The sequence below is a fragment of the Oryzias latipes genome, chromosome 18, assembly GCF_002234675.1.
Source record: "Oryzias latipes chromosome 18, ASM223467v1".
Classification (NCBI taxonomy): domain Eukaryota; kingdom Metazoa; phylum Chordata; class Actinopteri; order Beloniformes; family Adrianichthyidae; genus Oryzias; species Oryzias latipes.
The window spans coordinates 11405399-11427395 of record NC_019876.2 but is presented as its reverse complement, the minus strand read 5'-3'; the positions used below and the strand labels follow the sequence as shown (position 1 = coordinate 11427395).

Here is a 21997-nt window from a genome sequence, read left to right as displayed (position 1 = left end):
CTGCACTAAAACCTCAGAGCTCAAGCTGTGCAAAGTAAAACAAACAGCAGAGTGAAGGTTAGGACACATCCTAACATTCGGTTTACTCCCCCTTGTCCTAGGGGTCAGAAAGGACCCACCCTGCCAAAGCCCAAAATAATGAATGTCATTGAATTTGAAATCTGAAATCTATTGTGCATGAAGAAACATTATTTTACTAATGAATTCAACTGAATTGAATTCATTTTTCATCTTTTTTTCTATTGCTATGATATAAATGTTAAGTAATTGCCTTTAGATTGAAATGGAAAAACTTTGACATTTTTTATCAACATTTCATTATTTTGTATTTTTAGGAAGTGAACTTTGAAAGTACTTTTCCCATAATGCAACAAAACAATAAATAGTTTCTTTTGAAACAATAATTGTCATCGCATGTGTGTTGTTCGCTGTGATGATCGTTTTTACGGTATAGTAAAATAAACCTACCGTGCCTCAATCCAAATGGGATGTTCCAACGCCAATGTAATCTATTTTTGAAACAATTTTATAGCAGTATAGATCAATTTGATTAACAATTTGCCTCAAAGAAATCAGTCTGGTTGGATTGTAGGAACAGAAATTAATTGATTATGTTGATAAATCGTTACAGCCCTAAAAGATGTTTCAGTTTTTTTAGGAAAATGTTCCAGCACACCCTTATGAGTTGGCCAAAGTGTCCTGTTTTATAAGCCTGTTTTTCCGCCTCTTTTTTTTCTTACCAAGGTGCAAGGTTTTGATATCCAAATTGGAGCAATGTTTGAAAAGAAAACCAAACAAAAACAAAAAAAGGTGTAGTTTCACAAGTGACCACCAGGGGCTTGTTACTCAATTATAACGTTCCTTATTCCTTCTGACGTATAATCCAAAATATAAAGTATTTTTTCTAAGGAGCAAAATGCCACCAATACCAACCTTTTTTGCTCATTTTTTTTTTTTTTGGAAAGATCAAGGGTCAGTGAGGTCATATCAGAAGATTGTGGTAATCGGAGTACATGCGTTCTTTACATACTTTCTACAGAAACAGATAGCTCATGTTGCCACACCAACAGCCATTGATTACAATCTTGGGATCCTCTTTCCTTGTTATAGCTGCTAAAGTTTGGCCAAAAACAACCTCACAAATTTACATTTTGATGTATTTTGAGCTGAGTTGCAAATTTCATCAAGTCTTGAGATAAATGGGGGGGGGGGGGGGTATCTGATCCAATAAAGTGTCAAGTATTATCAGTTTAAATAAGCCTAGAAGAAGAGGTAATGTGATGCTTCAAACAAAAGGGGTTATCTCTGTAGAAAATGCTTCGCAGTTCCATCTCCAAATTACATGCGAGCACTAACATTGTTAGGTAAAGACAACATGCATAATTCACGTCTGCGTGAAATATGAAAGAAGATTGGATTTGTTAAGCCAAACGTCAAAAGGAAAACCAGATGTGTCACAAAAGATAAAAACCCTAAGAGCTTTTGTTTGGTTATGTTGCACGGGCTGTGTTGTAAGTTGTTTAGACTGAGGAGAGCGTGTGCCAGCCCATTAAAATAGCAGAGGATTGTAATCACATTCTCCGAATTCGAGGAGTCAGTTGTTGTCCAGCGATTTCATCTGTGCTGAGGACTTGCAGTGACTGTCCTTGAGCAGTTCTGGGGGCCTGTGGTCCACGCTGCACCGCCCCGCATCCCTAAACCCGCCTGCTCTCACACCACAGACCCATAATGCACGTTGTGCATGCTGGCTCGCACGTCCCTGGTGTTGATAAAGTCAGCCAGCAGACATGTCATCTGCTAGAAGCGTAGGATTACACATGATTTGAATGTCACATCCACCGACCGCAAAAAGTCTTGAATGTCAATAAAGTGTGTCATTTGAACTTGATCTAGAAAACCGTTCGTTTGATGGTTATCGTGCAACCATTTTGCAGAAATGCAACTATTTTGGCAGCATGTACTGCTCTGCGTGTGACCAGCAGCTCTACTAAGATATGACGCTGTTTGAGCTACATTCAGATCAGTACAGTTAAACATTTTTAACAACGGAGCTTTAGCTCCAGTGACACCAATCTTTTGACTACCGTAACTTTTCAACTATTTACACTATTAACGTAATTTCAGTGGATTCTAAAGCGGAGAAAAGTGCTTTTGCTCCGTTGTGCAGCACTTTGCAGTATAAATGTGTTGCGTTTTGGTCCAAAGCCAACATGAAAAGCGGCTTTTCTCCGCATCAAAATTGACTGATTTGCGTTGATCGTGTAAACAAAGTGCGTGTCTCATGTCGGCGACATCTCTAGTGTTAAAGGGTAAACGGGTAAGTATGTGCAACAGATTTTTAAGGAGTAGGGTGAACTTTGAGAGTCTTCTGGTGGAGTGCGTGTACCTGGCGGTGAAGGTGGTTGGTAAAAGAATGAGCTGAACGGAGAGCTGCAGTTTCTTGGTTCTCAACTGAACATGCATCCAAGATCTCATCACTCACACCTTCCAAGGTGAAGACATGCCAAGATATAAATTGTTTAACTCTCAAAAGCAAATTTTATTTTCCATTGTGGATTACATGTCTGGTCCCTCTGTGTTTCTTCTTTTTTTCCATTTCGATGACATGTCATTGTGAAACTGTATAGGTGATGGTTATAAAACCATCCGAACGTTTCCCTCCTTCCTAGCGAGTGTATGTTACTGATGTATTCCGGATTGGATAGAGCTGTCAGGGTGGCTGGCCGTGCCAGTTTAACTCACGAAGCGAAGTGACAGAACTTGGCTGATTGATCGGCTCGTTGCTGACCTCCCCTCATCAGGGAGTGAGTTCTGCTTCCATAATGACCGCAGTCAGGACTGCGAGGAGGATAATTGTAGTGTGCAGCTAACAGGGTGGGTCTCAAGTATCCCGGCCGTCAGGCTGCTGCCAGAGGAAAACACATTGATCTCTGAAGGTGATGAAAAGGCTCTCTCGAAAGTCCGTTTTTTTTCTCTTCTCCTTGGTAGTCTTCAAGCCTTGACATTGAACCGGAGCAAAAATGGAGGTGAACCGTGCGTGCCGACCAACAGACTTTTTTTTTCTTTTTTTCTATATTGCATGTTTGAGAAAAGGACTGGAACGACTGGAGACAAACTGCAGGAAGTGTGTTAAGGCTGCTATTATTGTTTGCCAACAATCAAGGCCCCATACGGGGGGTTGGCCCTTCTGGGTGCTGTGGGTTTTTAGATTGTCCAGGCGTAGTTCTTAACGAAGAGCGGCGGCGTCTTAAACTGAGCGCAGGTGTGTCGTGCGGACACCTTAAACAACGTCATAAAAATTGAACGTACAATTGTCGTGCGTGCAGTGAGTGTATCGTGCAGTATTCATAAAGCTCAGTGGCCTTGTGGTAGAGTGTCCACCCTGTGACTGGAAGGTCGTGAGTTCAAATACAGGCCGAGTCATACCAAAGGCTCTAAAAATGGGACCCAATGCGGTTAGATTGGGGGGTTAATCCACCAAATGGTTCCGGAGCGCCGCTGTGTCTGCAGCTCACTGCTCTCCCAGGGGATGGGTCAAATGAGGAGAACAAATTTCACACACTTATGTGTGTGGCAGATAATGGGACTTTAAAGCTAGTTACACACTTTTGACGTGCTGTAGTTGTTGGTAAGGTGAACCTACTATGCAAATGCGGATGCATGGCTGTGCAGGAGATGCGTATAAGTTCGCGTAGATCGCCAACACAAACAACTCTGATTGTCTAATTTCCAGTTTTCAAATAGCCAGACTGCTAGCAAAGAGCGCACACTGGGCTCTTAAGAAGCGTGTATTTTTCACTAGGAGTGTGACGATAACCGCATCGCCGCATCACCACACTTTTTTTTAATGTTTTTCGTTTTAAAATTCTGCATGTGGTGCGTGATTGGAACTATAATAAGTACATTAAACACATTCATCTTTACTGATAATTTACTTTTTCTGCTAGTCCTGTGTTCAGACTGCAAGGGCTTCAAACCTTTTATTACTGTTCTCCTTCACTCCCTGCACCGCGCCTTTCCTTACCTCTACGCTGCACGTGGCTCCCTCTACTTACACACACACGTGCACGGTTTCAGAAGCACACACACATCCTCGATTCTACAACAGAAGTTTCCATCTCGCGAGGAAATACGACAAATTTACTGCGTTGTAATTATTCATTTACATTGTATTCATTTCCATTAAAACCTGCGTGCGTTTTTGATTGCGCGACACGGCCGCCCGCCGGAGGATTTTGTGTTGGGGGAGGGGGGGGGGTGAATTTCTGTTCTCCTTCACTCCGTAACACCAAGCATGAACGCGCACTGTTAGATTTCGATCAATATCACTACATGTTTTGTTTGGGAACTATTATGTGCAGCGCAAAGTTACGTGTCTGTATAAATAAAGGCGGAGCCTCCTGCCCCGTGTTCTTCTTGGGTGTCAGGCTTCACGGCTACCGGAAAGGTGACAAGGTGTCCCTAGTCTGTTTATTACTGGGCAGCATATAATATTCTGAGCAGATGTCTGTACCAGAGAGCACAGGTGAAGGCTCACGTACAGCTCCAGAGCGGTCCGCTGCAGAAGAATCAACACGCACCCCCAACATGCTTGTGTGCGCTCCTTCCTCCTACACACTCAGCACGCTGACACACACACACACACATAGTTATTCTTCAACCCCTATATGGTTAGTTCATTAGTTAGATAGGTAGTAGTTAGTTGTTACTGTTATTTGTTAATAAAGAATACTGCGTTGTATTAGTATTCGTTTGCGACGCAGCTGCCGGGGTGCAGGTAACCACGACACCACGCCCCCTTCTGGTTCATCACCGCGGTGATCAAAAATCCCGCACCGTCACAGCTCTACTTGTCACTTAATTAGCACTAACTGGGCCTGTGCGCAATTTGCAGAGTTGGAATACCGGTAAATGCAAAATTTGTACCTGTGTCTCACCCACTTCACCACTACTTACCCTTACGCATTGCATTCCTGTAAAAAAAAAAATGCACAAACATTTTTACCAAGTTGTAAAGTTTCATTAGTCTACCTGCCCATTTTTCACATGCAGACAACCCATATCCACCCATAAAGGCAATTGTGTTTTAATAAGGAGATGCATTTAGAACAGCAGCCTCAGGCTGCTTAGAGAGCCTGCTGCTGCAGACAGCTCCTCACCTCCTAATGGATTGACTTTTGGTTTAATGAACCGTGGAGTGGTATTGGTGCAATCCCCTCTCAGATGCCAGCCCTCACTAAGACTCCCTAACAGGCACAGATTTGTTGGATTCCTGGGGGAAGGAGGACTCATTGCAGGTTGATTGTTGAAGCTGTCTGACCACTCCCCATGGTGCACGTGGGGATGCTCGCAGGAAGCACACATCATTAGCTTAACTAAGAAATCAGTTCCTGCTCCCTCTGTCTGGTGTAATCACTGTCAGACTCCTACAGGGTGGGGTCTTTGGAGTTTTTGACCATAACAAGCACAATTTTCCTTTCTCAGAGTTTGACTTTGGCGTGACGGCAGCACATCACAAACCATGTTTTCACAGTCTTTCTGTTTGGATTTCGTATAAATCTTGAGTCCTGATCTGTCTAAAGGACTTTTGTGCCAAGAGAAAGGAGGATGATCTTCATGTGTTTATGGTTATGGTTTTTGAAGCTGGATGGGTTTCTTGTTTACATTGTAGTAGATGCCTAAACTGGATAAGCAGTCTTAAAATATGTTCCATAGCAGGATTCATGATTCAAAAAGAAAAAAAATGTTTGTACAAATTAAATATAATTGCAAATGAATATTTAGGAAATCGCTCTGATGATAACATTTGTCAGGGAAATTGTTTCACAGGGGTAAAGTGCAATTTGAAATGAGGATATTTGATAATATATGCTAGGAAATGATGTTAATTATTCTTTAAGAACATTGTTTTTCTGGGTCTGGTTAGAATTTAGATTAGGCCATTGGCGTGCACGCTATTGAGTTCTCATAAAAAATAATAATTGTTTCTTATATAATGTTGACAATACAAAATAAACTGCAGAGCCACTGCCTTTAAACAAAGAGGACAAAAAAAGCCCATAAATTATCCCCGATCTGGATCCTGCTCCTCATGTGAGGTTGGTAAAATTCGAACAATGAAAAACTCGATTAATTCCAGATTTTAAAGGTTATTGATCACTCTATCAAAAGCGAATTCTCTATTCATTAATATCAACAGATCTACACTGACCAAACATATAAACGCAACACTTTTGTTATTGCTCCCATTTTTTAAAGTATGAACTCAAAGGTTTGAGACATTTTCCACCAACACAAAATAACCAGTTCTCTGAAATATTGTTCAAAATCTGTCTAAATCTGTGATAGTGAGCACTTCTCCTTTGCCAAGACAATCCATCCTACCTCGCAGGTGTGCCATATCAAGATGCTGATTAGACAGCATGATTATTGCACAGGTGTGCCTTAGAGTGGCCACAAGAAAAGGCCACTCTGAAATGTTCAGTTTTGTTTCATTGAGGGGGTCAGGGGACCCAGACAACCAGTTTATGGTATCAGTTCATACCATAAAAAATAGGAGCAATAACAAAAGTGTTGCGTTTATATTTTTGGTCAGTGTATATGTGTATATATATATATATAAACACACACACACACACATACACAAGTATTTCATACAGTTTTACTCTGAATAACTGGCCCAACATATCAGAATTTTTAACGGTTTTGATCACGTTTTCAACTTCATTTTGAATGTACTATTTGTAACAAATGAGTACTGAACATGTGTGCATATTTTTATGATACAACTTCATCAAACAAATCAGGTTCAAGATAAATATATCTTCCCTCTATCTCTGGCCATTCTGAATTGAATTTAAGATCACAGTGATCTTAAATTCGAAATTCGATTTCCTTCTCATACATTCCCTCAGCCTCACAGTGCATTTCCCTATTGAAGCCCAGCGTCCATTGACTTCAATGGGGCTGCTTTGAACGTTTCTTTTCAGCACTTCGAAACTAGACGGTCATTGGATAAACGCTGTGATTATGTCCCGCCCACGGACGCTCAGCGTCTCTGGGGGTGAATGAGGAGTGGGCTGGCCGGGACTCAAGAGCTTCTGTGTGATGATTGGAGGGTCTGTCGAAAGACTGCATCCCCTTTTGACTGACAGTGATTCTGTACTATAAGGAATCACTGAAGCTTTTCACGCTCAGACCCATCGCAGATTTCTCAAGTTCAGTCGAAATGAAAACTGCTGCAACCTATTTCTTTGATATCTGCTTGGCGAAATTGCTTGATTTTTTATTTTTAAATAGACAATTTTATGATGTAGGCCGAAAATGAGCTTCCCCTCTCTGACGGACCAGTAGCCGCCACTGGTCCGTAGTGATCCCATGTCAACTAGATCTATATGAAAAAAAGCTGAAACGTTTGAGTGAAAAATATAAAATCATAAATCCAACAGAAAAGTAAGGTTTTGCTTGAAAATTAAAAGAAACATCTTTAAAGAATGATTGATTTCTTTCCTTTTTAAGTAAAGATCTATTTGAATTCTATTTAAATAGGTTTTTAACCCTTTAAGATCAGAGAAAACTCTTCGACCATACGGGATCAACATGAATCACCTGATTCTGATGCAAAGAAAAGACACTTTTTTATATCGGCTTTGTACCAAAATGCAACACTACACGTTTACGGCTCAAAGTCGAATTCTCTGCAACACAATCATCAGATCCAATTTGCTGGAAGACTTCACTACTGTCAAGTGTTGCATATCAGTGCAAAGCTGCTTTTCTCCACTCAGAATTTGCTGGAATTACGCTAACTGCATTAAAGAGTTACAATAGTCGGCAGAACATCAAGACTTGAGCTTGTTAAAGGGTATAAACCCAACCCATAAAAAAAAGATGTCCTTTAGGCTGTTGGGTTGCGGTCGTCTTTATCTTTTATTCATTTTTCTAAATTAAAAGCTTTTGAGGACTCTCTGGAATTAGGAAAAGTATTCCGTGTCAGTCGGAGGACCAGAGACTCCTCTTCCGAGGATAGTTTGGCCACAAGAGGAGACAGACTCGAGTGTGTCTCTCAACAATCGTCATGACTGATCACACCATGATGGGTATGAAAGTGGTGAAGAGACAGTCCAGGTTCCTCTGGTTGGGATGTTATCTTGACTACCTCAGATACTGAATTGTGCTGATGCTGTAGTGATTCTGTGTTACCTCATCAACACAGAAACTGTTTCCACTCATGTCTGTTTACTTTCACACACCTGAAGAGAGTCTAATCCTTAAAGGTGGAATGTTTTACATATTGCCAGAGCTGATGAGGACCCCTGTGGTAACTGTTAGTCTTTGCATTCTGTTTCTCTAAAAAAAAAAAAAAAAAAAAAGACATCTGTCAAAGGATCAAGGGAGCAGTAGCATTCATGGTCTAGACTGACCCAAAAATGTTGGTTTCACTTCCATAGTTTCCCTTAGAAGCCATTAGTGGTCTATGAATTAACATTTTACACTTTGATTTATTCATTTCCATGCAGAGCAGTAATGATTTTGGATTGGACAAACTCTTTTTAAGCCACACATTTCCACAAAAATGTACTTATGAAGAAAAAGTGAATGTGCTGGACAGCTTTTGAGCGGCTTTATTTCCGTTGACCTGGGTGCCCGAGCGTTTCCAGTTTTAATAAAGTCATCCATCCATGTTGTGGGATTAAATGAAGTATTTTAAAGTCTGTTTTAAGTAAATCTTTTTAATGCTTTGGAATGCGTGTTCAGACATTGAACAGATTTTTTTCTAACCCTCTACAAGTGCAACAGCTTCACGTCAGGTTATTAGAGTATGTTATGGATTGATGGGTGGATGGATGTTTGATTTGTAGTTTTTAAGTTCTATCTTTTGTTTACTTTGATCACATGTTGGGCCAGGCATCAACAAATGCTGCTTCATTCTCTGAAAATGTTTTTAGCTGTTTTTCTGCTTTAAGAGAGATTGTTGCCATTTTTGATTTAAAAAAAACAGCAGTGCACATTTCTTATTCTAGGTTTGCACTGATACAAAATCAAGCAAATGGGTTAATTCAAATGTTTATGGTTATAAATTGCAGTGATGAAGGCAATTTTTATTTCCAACAGTTTATTTTGAATGGATTGCTTTTTTTTTGGCCAGAGTTGGACTTCTTTTCTTTTTGGGAAGAACAGCTTTGTTCTTTTATTTTTAAGTAGTCTGATTATGCACAATGAGCTGTGACATAAAGCTGGTAGCCTAAAGAAGTCCAAGGTCTGGTTCACCTTCAGCAGATTGGATTACTGGTAGATGAAAAAGAGAAACAGTGAAGTGGTGTTAATGAGGACCAGAGCTGAAGACAGTTGTGCTGTAGTTATGTGAAATAAAAAAACATGTAAAACTGCATTCACAGCGAACGCTATCCACGCTGCAAATTTGCGTCGGGCACCAATCTTTCAGTGCGCTGTGACGTCTCTGTTTGCTGCCTGTCCAAAAAAATGTTTTCCCCGAGTTTAACGCCGCGTGTGAGTGGAGCTTCCAGCTAATGTCTTTAGCCTGAACGCTGTGTTTATGCCTTGTACAAGGCATGGAAGACAGAGGGGAGCCGGTTTAGCTCGTGCTAGTTTGCGGCGCCTTCCGTCCGTGAAACCAGGGTTCAAATACGGGCTGCTCCCTGTTCCCTTCTCTACATCTGTGCCGGTCCCAAGCCCGGTTGCTTTGAGAAGTTTGCGTCAGGAAGGGCATCCGGCGTAAAACATTGCCAAGTTTACCATGCGACTAGTTCGCTGTGGCGACCCCTGATGGGAAAAGCCGAAAGAGAAAGAAGAAGAAGACAAGGCATGGAAGACAGAGATGATGTTGAGAGATCAGACTTATTTATCATGCAGAGCTCTACAAAAACATCGGTAATCACGTCTCCATGTCTGGTTTCACGTGATCATTCAAAGATTCTTCCGGTACCGGCGGCTTCATTCCCGCTCCGAGAGCTGTGTCTGTGTGACAGCTGGTTCCGCTGTCTTTTGGTGTCTCTGTGACCCAGTTTGAAGGCTCACTGTCCTGCATGTCCAAGAGGGGAAAAGAAAAACAAAACAAAATAATTAGGGAACTTTTTTTAAAAATATTGTCTCTATAAAAATAAGAAAAAAACATGGCTAAGTTCAGGAGGCCCCAGCAAGCTGCCTTTAATCCCGCAGAGATCCGCCGCGGCTGCAATAGGCTGGCGACCTGTCCAGGATCTATCCCGCCTTTGCCCAACAGTAGCCGGGATGGGCCCCGGGAACCCTGCTGCGCAGGCAGGTTAACGAAATAGATGGACAAATATGAATGTCTATTCTACCCGCTGATCGATTCACTGAAAATGTCACATGCTCAAAGCTGAGTCCCTGATTGGTTGATGCGACGAGGTGACCTAGCAAAAAAAAAAACCTAATAAATACAAGCATTTTACTTAAGACTTATGAATCCACTCTGTTCTGATGATGAAAGATAATTTAAAAAATACATTAAAATACTTTTAATTTTTTTTGCCACAAAACTGTTGGAAAGCAATACATCGTGTATATCGGCCAATTTAGTGAGCATTGATGCACACTGTTTTTTTACAGAGATTTCTAGGGCACTCGATTTTGGAGTTGTAGATTTGGACAGCACTACACAAATGGTTAAGTCAACCTATGGATTCATAATGACTAATCTCTGTGTTCTGTATTATAAAAAACGTTTTGCACGTTTTTTATTTGAAAATACTAAAACTACTACATATAATACCCACCAACGAACCACATTTTCTTGTCAGGCCGAATCAATCTCCCCATCGGACTGAAAAATATGAATGAATGCTAAGTTCACTTTGATTTATTTCATTCTCAGCTTCAAAAGTTGTTAAAATGGGATTTAACAGATTGTTCATAGTTTTTGAACCTCATCATGGAATTCTGTGCTGCGTTGGGTTTTGGGTTTTTCTTTTTCTTTTTCCAAACCCATTGTTCCGTAACCGCTCCTGGGAAACTGTGGGAAAAGAGTCAGCCAAACTTTTTTTTTGTTTTTTTGTAGAAAGACTAACTTCATTTGTGACCAGGGATCGTGGAGTTAAATGCATCCTAAAAACTTTTTTGACTGCTCTTTATATATCTATATATCATTAAGTGATTCACTTGTGTTTATAAAGTTAAATATTTTTACTGGCACACAGAAGTTCCTACCAAGTCTCTCCATGTTACCAGTATCGTCTGAGAATTTAGCCCTCAAAGTTTACAGTTAGAATAAAAATCTTGGTATGAACATTGTGAACTATGATGATATCTTTTATAGTGTTAGTAGTTTGTCTGGACCACTATATCACATGTGCTGTTTTTTTTAAAAACATTTTTCAATTTTTTTTAACAGCTGTCAAGAATGTACCACCAAAATCAGAAAGATGTTGTGCCATTGTACAAACTATTTCTGCCAGGGGTGTCAGGTGTCATTTCAGACTGAGTAATAATGGACTGACTGCCAAGTGTAGTAAATCGTCTTCAATTTCTTTTAAAACCATCAAAATCCAGCTTATGGAGAAAGCAGGGTTGATGTGAAATATAGAAAAGTGAGACTCAAACTCCACCTGTGGTTACATTAACTTAGCCCGGACCCTTTGCTGGCAGAATACAAGATTATCTTGGAAAGGGCTCAAAAGGAGCTGGAAGCAGAGAGCCCAGCCAAACAGGAGGATCGGATTCAGGTCTGAGCATCAAACAAGCACTTTGCAATCCAATCCTACAGTTTGCACCTTACTAACATATCTGAATTCCCATAAATCAGCCAACCGAAGAGTAACCATATTCTTTGTATTTACAGACACTTTGTACTCTCAGAAATCTGTTGCTGGTTTCCACCCATTTGATTTAAAGCTGTGTTCAGAAGCTTGTCTGATTACATGCTTTGATTATTCAGAAAAGGACAACTGGATGGCAACATAGAGAGGGGTCAAAGTGCAGTGAAAATCATTTGCATAATAGCTGTATAATTGCTGCCTGAAACAGGTAGTCTATTTTCTGCAATGCTTACAAAGTTAAGAAACATTTTTGATTCAGTTGAAAACTGCTGAGTCACTTTAACATAGTTCATTTGATATTGAAATGATTTCCTCAAAATTGTTGCTATAGTTGTAAATACAGTGATCTCTTGCTATGTTTGCTGTAGACCTTGTCAATCAAACTCCTCTATGCTGTGTCTCCTGTATAGAATGTGTTCACTTTGCCAAATTAACATAAATCTTGGATCGTGAACAGGTTTATATTTTCATTTTATAATACTGGACTTATTTTTCTATGGTTTAAACTTTGAGAGTTTGAAAAAAAAGAGTCTAAAACTGTTCATGTCTGTCTGAGAAAAGTGTATAAAGTTTGCTATTAAAGCCTTGAAACATCTGTAATAATTGAAAAAAATAAAGATGACAACTTTTAAACGAGGGAACACTGTGCAGTCTACTTTGTTTGGCAGGATCCATTTACTTGCAGATGAACCCTGGCCAGGTTTATTACAGTCTGAATGCAAACATGCATATAAACCAATAGAAGTAACAGAAGTAAAACAAATGTGAAGTAAGCAAAAAGGGTAAAAAAACAAACAAAAAACAAATGGACAGTTTTTAGATGACTTTTAAGCTGGAAAGCTGTGACTATCTGGCAACAGTGACAACACAAATCCAAAGAAGTGAGAATCAGGAAGTTGCTATTAGGGTTGTGCCGATGGACGATACCATCGTCCATCGTGATGGGTGAGTGACATCCCGATGGAGAGACACCATCGTGATGCCACGCCCCCGCCACGCTGCGAGTCAACACCATAAGCCGCGGTTACATGTGAAACATATCTTGACCGGATCAATGGTCGGATTAGAATCCAACCGTGTACATGGGCCCAGAAAAATGTTCAGAATATAACAAACGTTCACATGGGTCACACTTTCGGTCGGAATAAATCATTCGCACATGCGCAGTAGGGTTTGAAAAACTGGAAGCGAATATCAGTTCCGCGAGCGGTTGTTTTTTTCTCAAACTTTATTGAATGTAACAATTCAATACAAAACAATGTTGCCGAGCGGCTATATACATTGATATGTCAGCTCGGTAATATACAAGACGATCTTCTAAACGTGCTTTTAATAATGTTACGATTATTATGAAACGCCTGTTCGCTCATCGTTTTATTTTTAATTCGTGTGGTCATTGCTTTTTCTGTTGAAAAACGGAGCCGGAAAGAAGCCAGAATAAGCAGTATGCTAACACGGGCTAACAACATTAGCTTTGGGTTGTGCTGCAAACTGCATCTTGGCTGCATGTAAATATGTGGGAATAACATCAGCCTTTATTTAGTCGGGACACGACTCGAAACACAAATCCATGTGATTGTTTGAACGATTTCTAGGGACTGAGCGGCCTTTCAGCTTTGAAGCTCACACCGCCCCAAAGCGCTGTGTGTGTGCTCACGATCCTCTGCTCAGACACACACTTTTTCCCCTAGAGCTGCGGAACGGATCGCAGTTTTAAATCTCCCACATACCGCTCACGTAACAAAGCACCCCCCCCTTCCCCTCAAACACAAAGCTGTAAGTCCGCGCTCCGCCAGTCCACTTGACTAGTTAAGTGCGGGAGCGGACCATTTCTTTTCTATTTTGTTTGTTACGTTTTTTGTTAAAGTCACTTCCCTCAGTTTATACTGGATAATCGCGGATGAGTCATAAGTTGGGAAATAAAATAAATGAAGTAATAAAGTAAAACAACGAATAGCAATTATATAAGACCGAAATATTAAAAATAGCCCCCCGGACGATATCATCGTCCATCCCGATGGTTGACAGCAAACATCGTCAACGGCCAATTTAATGGACATCGCCCAACCCTAGTTGCTATACGGGTTTTGTTGTCTTTAACTGTCATTTATTTAAAAACGCTGAACCTAGTTTAGTCATTTTTTCAGTTTGACTCTTGTTTTCTATACCTTTTTTTTATGTCTGAGACCTACCACCCAGTGAGTTCTCCCACATGGGAAACCTGGTAAAGCGTGTAATTGTTTCACTCCCCCAGCTGAGCTTTAGCCGCATAATGATGTTGTCAGTGGAAAAAAAGCAAAAAGCAGACAAATTAAAAACGAAGGCATTCGTGTGGAAATAAAAAACCTGCACACAAAGAGCTAATGTTTTACTAAACACCTAATAGTTGTTGAGATTACTTCTGCACTGCTTCATTTGATTATTGTTAGAGAATTAGTAAATGAATACAAAAAAAACCATACAAATTTAGCGAGATCAACTTGATTGAAAAGGCTTGTTCTTCTTTTTTGCAGGACCTCCGGGTAAGCGTGGAAGAAGAGGCCGTGATGGAGAAACTGGTATGTAAAACTCTCTCTTGGATCAGAACAGTATTGGTGGAGAAACTTTCAAGCGTAAATCAGGGGATCTTTAGTTGATTTAACGCTGACAAATCTTTTAAAAGTTCACTGTGCTTATTTTAGAGCCATAAAAATGTGTAGATAAGTGGTTTGTTGGTGAAGAGGTTCTAGAGTGCATTTTTTGTCATTTAACCGTGGAAAAGACTGGGTTTTGCTGTTTAAAGTCCCAGTCCAATTGTATTTATCTCTAAAAGTCTTCCGGTTCCTCTTTTAATTACAAATATGCAGTAATTAGCCAATACCAAAAACCTGTGTAATTTTCGGCAGAGCGACAGGTGTCTATCAGAAATTCAGCTCTGAGTTGAAGGCCTGACTGTTGGCAGAGAGGAAGCTTCTACTCATTTCCCATCATCCCTTTATTTACACTCTCTCCCACTAGCTCACAGCTTCTTATAGCCTCAGGCTAACATCACCGGCGCACCAAAGGTGGAGAGCCATTCTGGGGCTATCCAGCGGTACAATTTAGAGCCAAATGCCAGCTCAGACGAGGAAAACAAAGACTTTAATGAATCTATTTGTCTGGAAGTAGATGAATCAGAATGGAGCAGAGCAGGGAGCTTGTGTCCTTCTAATCATAGTTTGTGTGTCACAACTACAAGCTTTTTCATGCAGCATTTTATTATCTGCTCCTTAATCACGACAATTTGGATAAGGAAATACTCAGAAACGCAATCTTAACCTGAATTTTTATTTTATAAGTTCTCCATCATGAGGAAAATGTTACAAGAACTTGTTAAAAACACCAAAAAAACACAATTTTCATTGGAGTGAGTCTCTAACTGAACAAGAAAAGTCCAGTTTTTGCTGATTTTGGCGTAATATGTGGGAAAAATGTAAGCAGAATCTGATATACTGTATACACTTTTTATATCTAAGATAATAGTTTTTTTCACTCTAGCCTATATAATAACCTGTTAAATGCTCAAACTTTATAATAATCTGCTAAAATGTATTTAGGATAAGGCATATCTTGATCCTCCCTCAGTTTTTTTCTCGTTAAGCTGAGTACAAAAACTAGGACAAAAAAAAATGGAGGCTGTTAGCTGTCGAAAGATAAATAAATAAATAAGCAAACAAAATCTGTAGCAACACTTGCACTGTCAAAGAGTGAGGCCACAAATGGAATTTACTGCTGGGACGTCTACTTGGCAAGGAGCTGCATCCGCACTCCATTCACCTGATAAGGAAAGAAGGAACAGATTCTGGAGTGTGTCATCCTTCAAAGTGCAGCAGAGCACAGAAAACGTTTTAGGACGAAGGGCAGGGCAATGCGATGTCTTGAGTTATTCGCCGGAGAGAAGCGCTTCCGCTTTTGAAGGACGCCGAATAAATTGTAAACACTGATTTTTCTTCCGAAAATTCACCCACCAGTGGATTCAGAGGCAAACCAGGAAGTCCATCTCTCAAACTTCAAAAGAGAAACCACTTTTTTTTTGTCCACCGGACTGCCACTCTGGTGCTCACATACTGCAGAAGTGATCCAACGAGCAAGCTGAAAGCTGGAAAATAAGAAAAGTTGGGAAATCAAATGACACACAACACTTCATTGTTATGGCCGGCAGAGAATCTGAAATTCTGCCAGCCTTTGTTTATGCGAAGCTTAACTGGGAAACGTCCATCATGCCAGCATATTTTAAATGGTACTATTGTGCACACATATCCTCTTCTCTCTGTTTAGCCAGAGTGAATGTGGAGAGTCCAGATAGCTTTCTCATGAGAATTAGAAACAAGCAAACAACCATCGCTGCTCATGATGTCTCGCCTAAGAAAACACACAGCTCTGTCAAGGGCAAACAGCCTTTGACAGAGCTGGAATTTTGTCCTCAGTGTTTACCGAAGGCATAGTACAGCGTTTTTTATTCGCTGATCATCATACTCTTGATTTTTTGTTAGCTTCACATGTGAAATAAAGAGAACAGAATACTTACCGTTTTTGGCTGATTTAACCCTTTAATACCAGAGATGTTGCCAGTGACACCTACCGTATATTCCAAACTTTGAGGCCGTCATTTAAAAAAGCTGTCATTTAAAAAAACAAACGTGAGACTTTTAATCCTTATGTATGGATTAAATTCTGGTTGTGCTTACTGATTTTGAAATGTTTTTAAGAGGAATACCGTTAGTTTGTTTTTTTACGAGTTCAAACATGTTTGGGTGATATTGTGAATATGCACGGCTAACGTGTAGCGGTTTCAAACTGTGTTTTATTACGTCTTAGTTTAGCCACAGTTTTTTTTTTTTTTAGCTGTATCAGACTGTTTTTTTACGTGATGTAAACAAGGTTGGGAGTTATACGTATTGCTAACACGGCAACGCTTCTAATTTAGCTAATATGTAGCTGTGTCGGACTGTGTTTTTTTTTTTTTACGTGTTGCTAACAAAGTTGGCAGTTAGCGTAGTCACAGTAAGGTTTGTTTTAGCTGTATCCGACTGTTTTTTTTATTTTACGTGTCGCAAACAAGTTTGGGTGGTATTCTTAATGCACCAACACGACTAATATGTAGCGGTGTTGGGAGTTAGCGTAGTCACACTAATGTTTGTTTTAGTGGTTTCAGAATGTTTTTTTTTATTTGTTGTAATAAGGTTGAGAGTTACAAGTATTATGCATGTGGTTACCATATAATGCTATCAGACTGTATTTGTTTACGTGTTGCAAACAAGTTTGGGTGGTATTGTAAATACGCTAACACAGCTAGTGTGTAGCGGTGTAGGACTGTGTTTTTTTTTACATCTTAGTAACAAGATTGGCAGTTAGCATAGTCACAGTAATGTTTGTTTTAGCAACATCAGTTTTTTTTTGTTAATACGGTAGTGCGGCTAACATTTCTAATGTGCCTAACGTGTATAAAGTAAGTTCTAGAGTTATACATAGGTTCTATTGTCTTGCTTAATATGACTATGATTATGTGTACCTAATAAATTACATAACTTCAAAAATGGACCATTCATTGACAGTTCGCCTCATAATCGGGTGCGGCCTAGTGAGTAAAAGCATCACTACTCTAAAGTGTTGTAGAACAGCGCATGGCTATTTTTCTCAGCTTCAGAATCTGCTGGACTTTCGTTAATTACATAAATGGTTGAAGAGTTACGGTAGTCAAAAGAATGTCAACACTGCAGCGGAAGTTCTGGTGTTAACTTAGGGGGAAGGTTCATGATACAAGTAAACAATAAGTTCTTTCATACTCATACCTAAAAAAAACTGCTTCTTTGAGATGATGGTTACTGCAGTGACTAAACAACAAAGATTGTGTACCGTGCAAAGAAAACTCAGTAGAACTGATGACCTGATTATGTGATGAATACGAGGATATGAATCACAATCCCAGCAGCAGACACAGATAAACTGGTTTACCTTAGAGGTAGGTTAAAAGAGACTCTTAACTATGAGCAAAGTACCAGGACTCAGACAGGACCCTAGCCCAAATGCATGAAGAGCACAACGGATCACACAGACAAGTCTTCACTGTAATCTGTGTAGCTGCAAGGGACCAGACCCCTCACAAAGAATAACTTTCATTGCACTGATGTCAGAGTAAAAAGCAACATTGAAACTTCTCATAACTATTTTCATGAATAGGGGAGTTTCCAGTGTGACAGATCAACCAGATAGTGACATGGAAGACCAAGTAGTGTGCAGGCTGGTGGGCCAGACAACGTTAAAGACGGACGATGGAAGACGACACCAACAGCCAAACTGAGGGCATGCAGACAAAGTGTTGACTGACTGATTACTGACTTATTCACGAAGCAGACTCTTGCCTTCTCTTCATTTTAGCTGCCAAATAGAGGTGTCAAGATACCTGGTTTATCTTTCACCTATCCTGGGTGTTTGTTAAAGTGGATCTTGAAAAAACATGTTTAAAAGCTGACTTTCTTATGGAGATAGGAGGGTTTAAAACATTGACACATTTTTGGAAGACTGTCTTTCGGTTTTCCTTTTTCCTGCCCTTTATCAGCCTAACAGGATGCAGAAAATTAAACCAATTTAGAATACAACAGGAGATAATGCTTATAGGTGAAATGAGGAAAATCTAAAGTTTTTATACTGAGAAAAACCGATAGTAAGTAACTGTTTGGTAAAACTCTACTTGTAATTTTGGCCCAAGAACTGGTGCTAACAAACATGGGTGGATTTGTTCTAAACTTTTTTTTTAACTACTTTTCTCTTTGACAGCTAGGTTACATGGTTTTCAACTGTGTGTAAAATTTGAAAGGGAAAGAAGTGACGAGACTTTATGGGGACATTATGCATCCCTCTGAAAGCTCAGTTCTTGATGGACACAGCAGTCTCCTGAAAAATCCAATTTCCCTCTTTTAAAGTTTTAACACATTTTCAACGGTAAAAGGAAGGATATTTAATTCATGAGTCACTCGAACCAAAAAGGAACCGAGCCACTGAAAGTTTTCCACAACACATCAAGGTGAGGCGTCCCGTCTCCAGGAGGAAGCTTTCAGCCGAAGCTGGCTGGAAGTGACCGAAGGAACAAATAGGAAAGAGATACAGGGATATTTATCTTCCCATTAAAAAAAATGAATGGGATACTTCATTAGGCTAACATGTTTGCTTACCGGGGGATATATGGAAAGGAAAAGTGTGGCATGGAACGAAAAAAAGATTTTGCAGAAGGGAAAGCCACAGTCTTAAAATGTTCTAGCAGGTGGTCCAATCTGGAAAGTTTGAGAAGTTTCCTCAAGTGTGTTTGCTCCGCATGAAGAATGGGGACTTGTTACTGTGGTCCCTGGTTTGAAGCTCAAACAGGCCAGCTTGAGAAATTTAGCCTAAAACATATTTGAATCTGTCACACTGCAAACAAGCTCAGGAAGACTTTCTTGGTTACTTTTCTTTGTCATGCATACACATTCCCCCAAGTGGTGCTCAACTGTAATGTGAGCTGCTTGGGGTTTATCATCTGTGACTTTTGGGCCAAAAAATGGTGTTAACCACGACTCTCTTGATGGCATGGAGTTGCCTCGGATGACCAAGTTGCAGCCAAAATAGATGTACAAGTTCTCAAGAAGTCATTTTTAAAACTTTTAAAATCATGTTTATTCAAACCCAAGTGGTCTAGTTAAACTCAACCATTCGTAAAACACGATTGAGTCTCAAATCCGCTGTTTCCTAAATGAACCAGCTGTACAAACCTTTTGCTGAAGGAGACCGGTTCAAGGGCAGATGGGAAGAAAAAAAGAAAGCCTCCCTCCTCTTATGGCGACTGGTTAACGTCATAATGTAAACCTACAGACCTAAAGTGATTTGTTAGGCTCTGTGGAGCTCTGAAGTTTGTTTCATAGTCTTTTCAGCAGCAGTAATTGGGAAACAGAAGTGTCACCTCACAAAAATAAAAGAACAAAGGTAAAATGTGCCCGCCAGGCCTGTTGGCCCAACTGGTATATAGATAGAAATCCATGGACAAAAATGCTTTTGTGCTTCTTCTCAGCTAAAGTGAATGAATGCATCATTACAAGATGCATTTTATAACATATTTAATTGTCATAAGTGTATCTGTTGACAATGGAAAACTGATCTATGTTTTGTCTTCTTTTTTTCAGGACCCCCTGTAAGTACACCTGCTTCCCTTTTTTATCAGCCATGTTTCCTCAAAGGTAAAATTCAATCAAATATTTAGCAAAATGGTACAAGAAACACACTTAGAAACACACCAAACAAATCACAGTATTGGACTATTAACTTTGGCATACTTTAGACTCAAGAACAACTGGACTTCGAAAAAAGTTTACTCTCACTTTTAAAAAACCCATTTACATTTGTAGTAAAGTGACGCATTTTTACTTTAACAACGTGACAAGAGGATTGTTAGAAACTTTAATGTGTGTCAAGTTGCTCTGAATCTTGTTTTCATTGTGAAGTTGAGAGGCAACCTCTGAATGAAAAATATTTTCTGACTCCAGGGAGTCAAGAAAAACTTCTCCATGGACTCTCGCAAACTTAAAGTTGGTCTCAGCCGATTATAAAAACCAATAAATAAGTCAAATTGCTGTTCCAGATGTGGTCTAGTTTGGGGAGTTTCTGATTAAAGTCTCGTTTGTTATAGTTTACCGGTAGCTGTTAGCTTTGCTGTTAATCACAAACCCTCTTCTGACTAATTTTAAAGACCAACTATGATGAAAAAATTTTTTTTTATACATATGTCATAAATATGCTCTTTTTCTAACAGCCCTTTTTCGTCTGCTCCTGATTCACAATGATTTGAATGAAAAAAAAAAAAACAACCTCAAAAATGCTATTTTGAGCTGAATTCTTTTAAATATATCCCCTAGCATCCAAAAATGCCACAAGAACATGTTAAAAACACCAAAAACACAGTTTTCATCGGAATGGGTCTTTAAGCTAGTCAGGGCATTTAACACTGTCGTTGCTAACATTCCTGTCAACGGAGTCTGGAGAATCTTTTTTCAGAAGGTAGTGGTATTAGGCTGTCTTCTTTTATAGATTTAATTTTTATTTGCTACATTTTAGAGCTTAATTTATTAAATCTGTTCAACTTTACTAGTGTGATAATTTGGAGTAAGGGGTCACATTTCTTTTTCCTTCATACATTTTGGACAAATATTTTTAACAACTTATTTCTTTCTTAAACAAACAAAAAATGTGAACAATCATAAACATTTTCTATAATTCTTGTTGCTGTCACCCATTGGCCGAGCTATGGGGGGGAGGGTTTGTGTGTGTGCAGGGACAGTTTGCCCCACACTTCCTCGCCCAATCTTTGAATAAATCTTAGTGTCATTATTAACAAAGATTAAGAAATTCTAATTTCTTAATTTTTTTATCAATACTCGCTTCTTTAAACATTGCAAAAATAACCAAAGCAACATTTTTAAATGAAATAAAAACAAGAACAATAATAAAACAGTTAGAAATGCATATTTTTGATCCTTTCAACTGTAATGGTCTTCCACCCTGTAATGGTTTTGCCACCCTCCCAAAGCTCTCCTGCCTCTCCATATAAAATGTTCTAGCTCCGCCCCTGCTGCTGTCCAATAGAAATGCTTCTTCGTCTTTTTTTTCTTAGTGGTCTGCTTAAATATACCTGAATAAAACTGCCTGATAATCACACATCCATTCCTCAGATGGAAAGTTTCTCTGCAGACGAGGAGAAACACATGCAACCACCCTTAAGGGACCGGGTTTGCTTAAAAAAAAAAAAAAATTCTATCGTCAAAAGGCAAGTGTGATTGAAAAGCTGTAATAATATGCGCCGACTGAGTTGTAAAAGTTGTAAGTTAATCCTATGAGCCTTCTCAGCCACTCGCTTCTGGGATTCTTGGGTATAAGTGAGTGCAGGTGGTCCAGCTTCTAAGTCTCCCTGAACGGGCCTTATAGCTGACAAATAAAATGCTGAGAGAGGTCGCAAAAGCAGCCTGGAGTTGAAAAGGTGTCTTTGAAGTGTTTATATGCTGGACGACATTGGATTTTCTCATCTATTTAAAAGGTATGTGTGTTTAGGCTGTTGGAATTGAGCCCTTTGGGGTGAGACTGCAAATCCAGTGTAAACGGGTCACTCTTTGATGAAGTCATGGGCTGAAAAATATGTTGCAAAACATTTGAAAGGATTCAAA

At 39.6% G+C, this 21997-nt stretch overlaps 1 protein-coding gene across 1 annotated transcript in view; it reads left to right on the top strand.

The window, feature by feature from the left end:
- The window catches only part of col25a1 (collagen type XXV alpha 1 chain), a 201482-nt gene that overhangs the window by 86349 nt on the left and 93136 nt on the right, over positions 1-21997 (top strand). Inside the window, exons 3-4 of the mRNA XM_020711604.2 lie at positions 14309-14353; positions 19967-19974. Of these exons, the coding sequence (XP_020567263.1) occupies positions 14309-14353; positions 19967-19974 (53 nt within the window). The remainder of the gene's footprint in view (positions 1-14308; positions 14354-19966; positions 19975-21997) is intronic.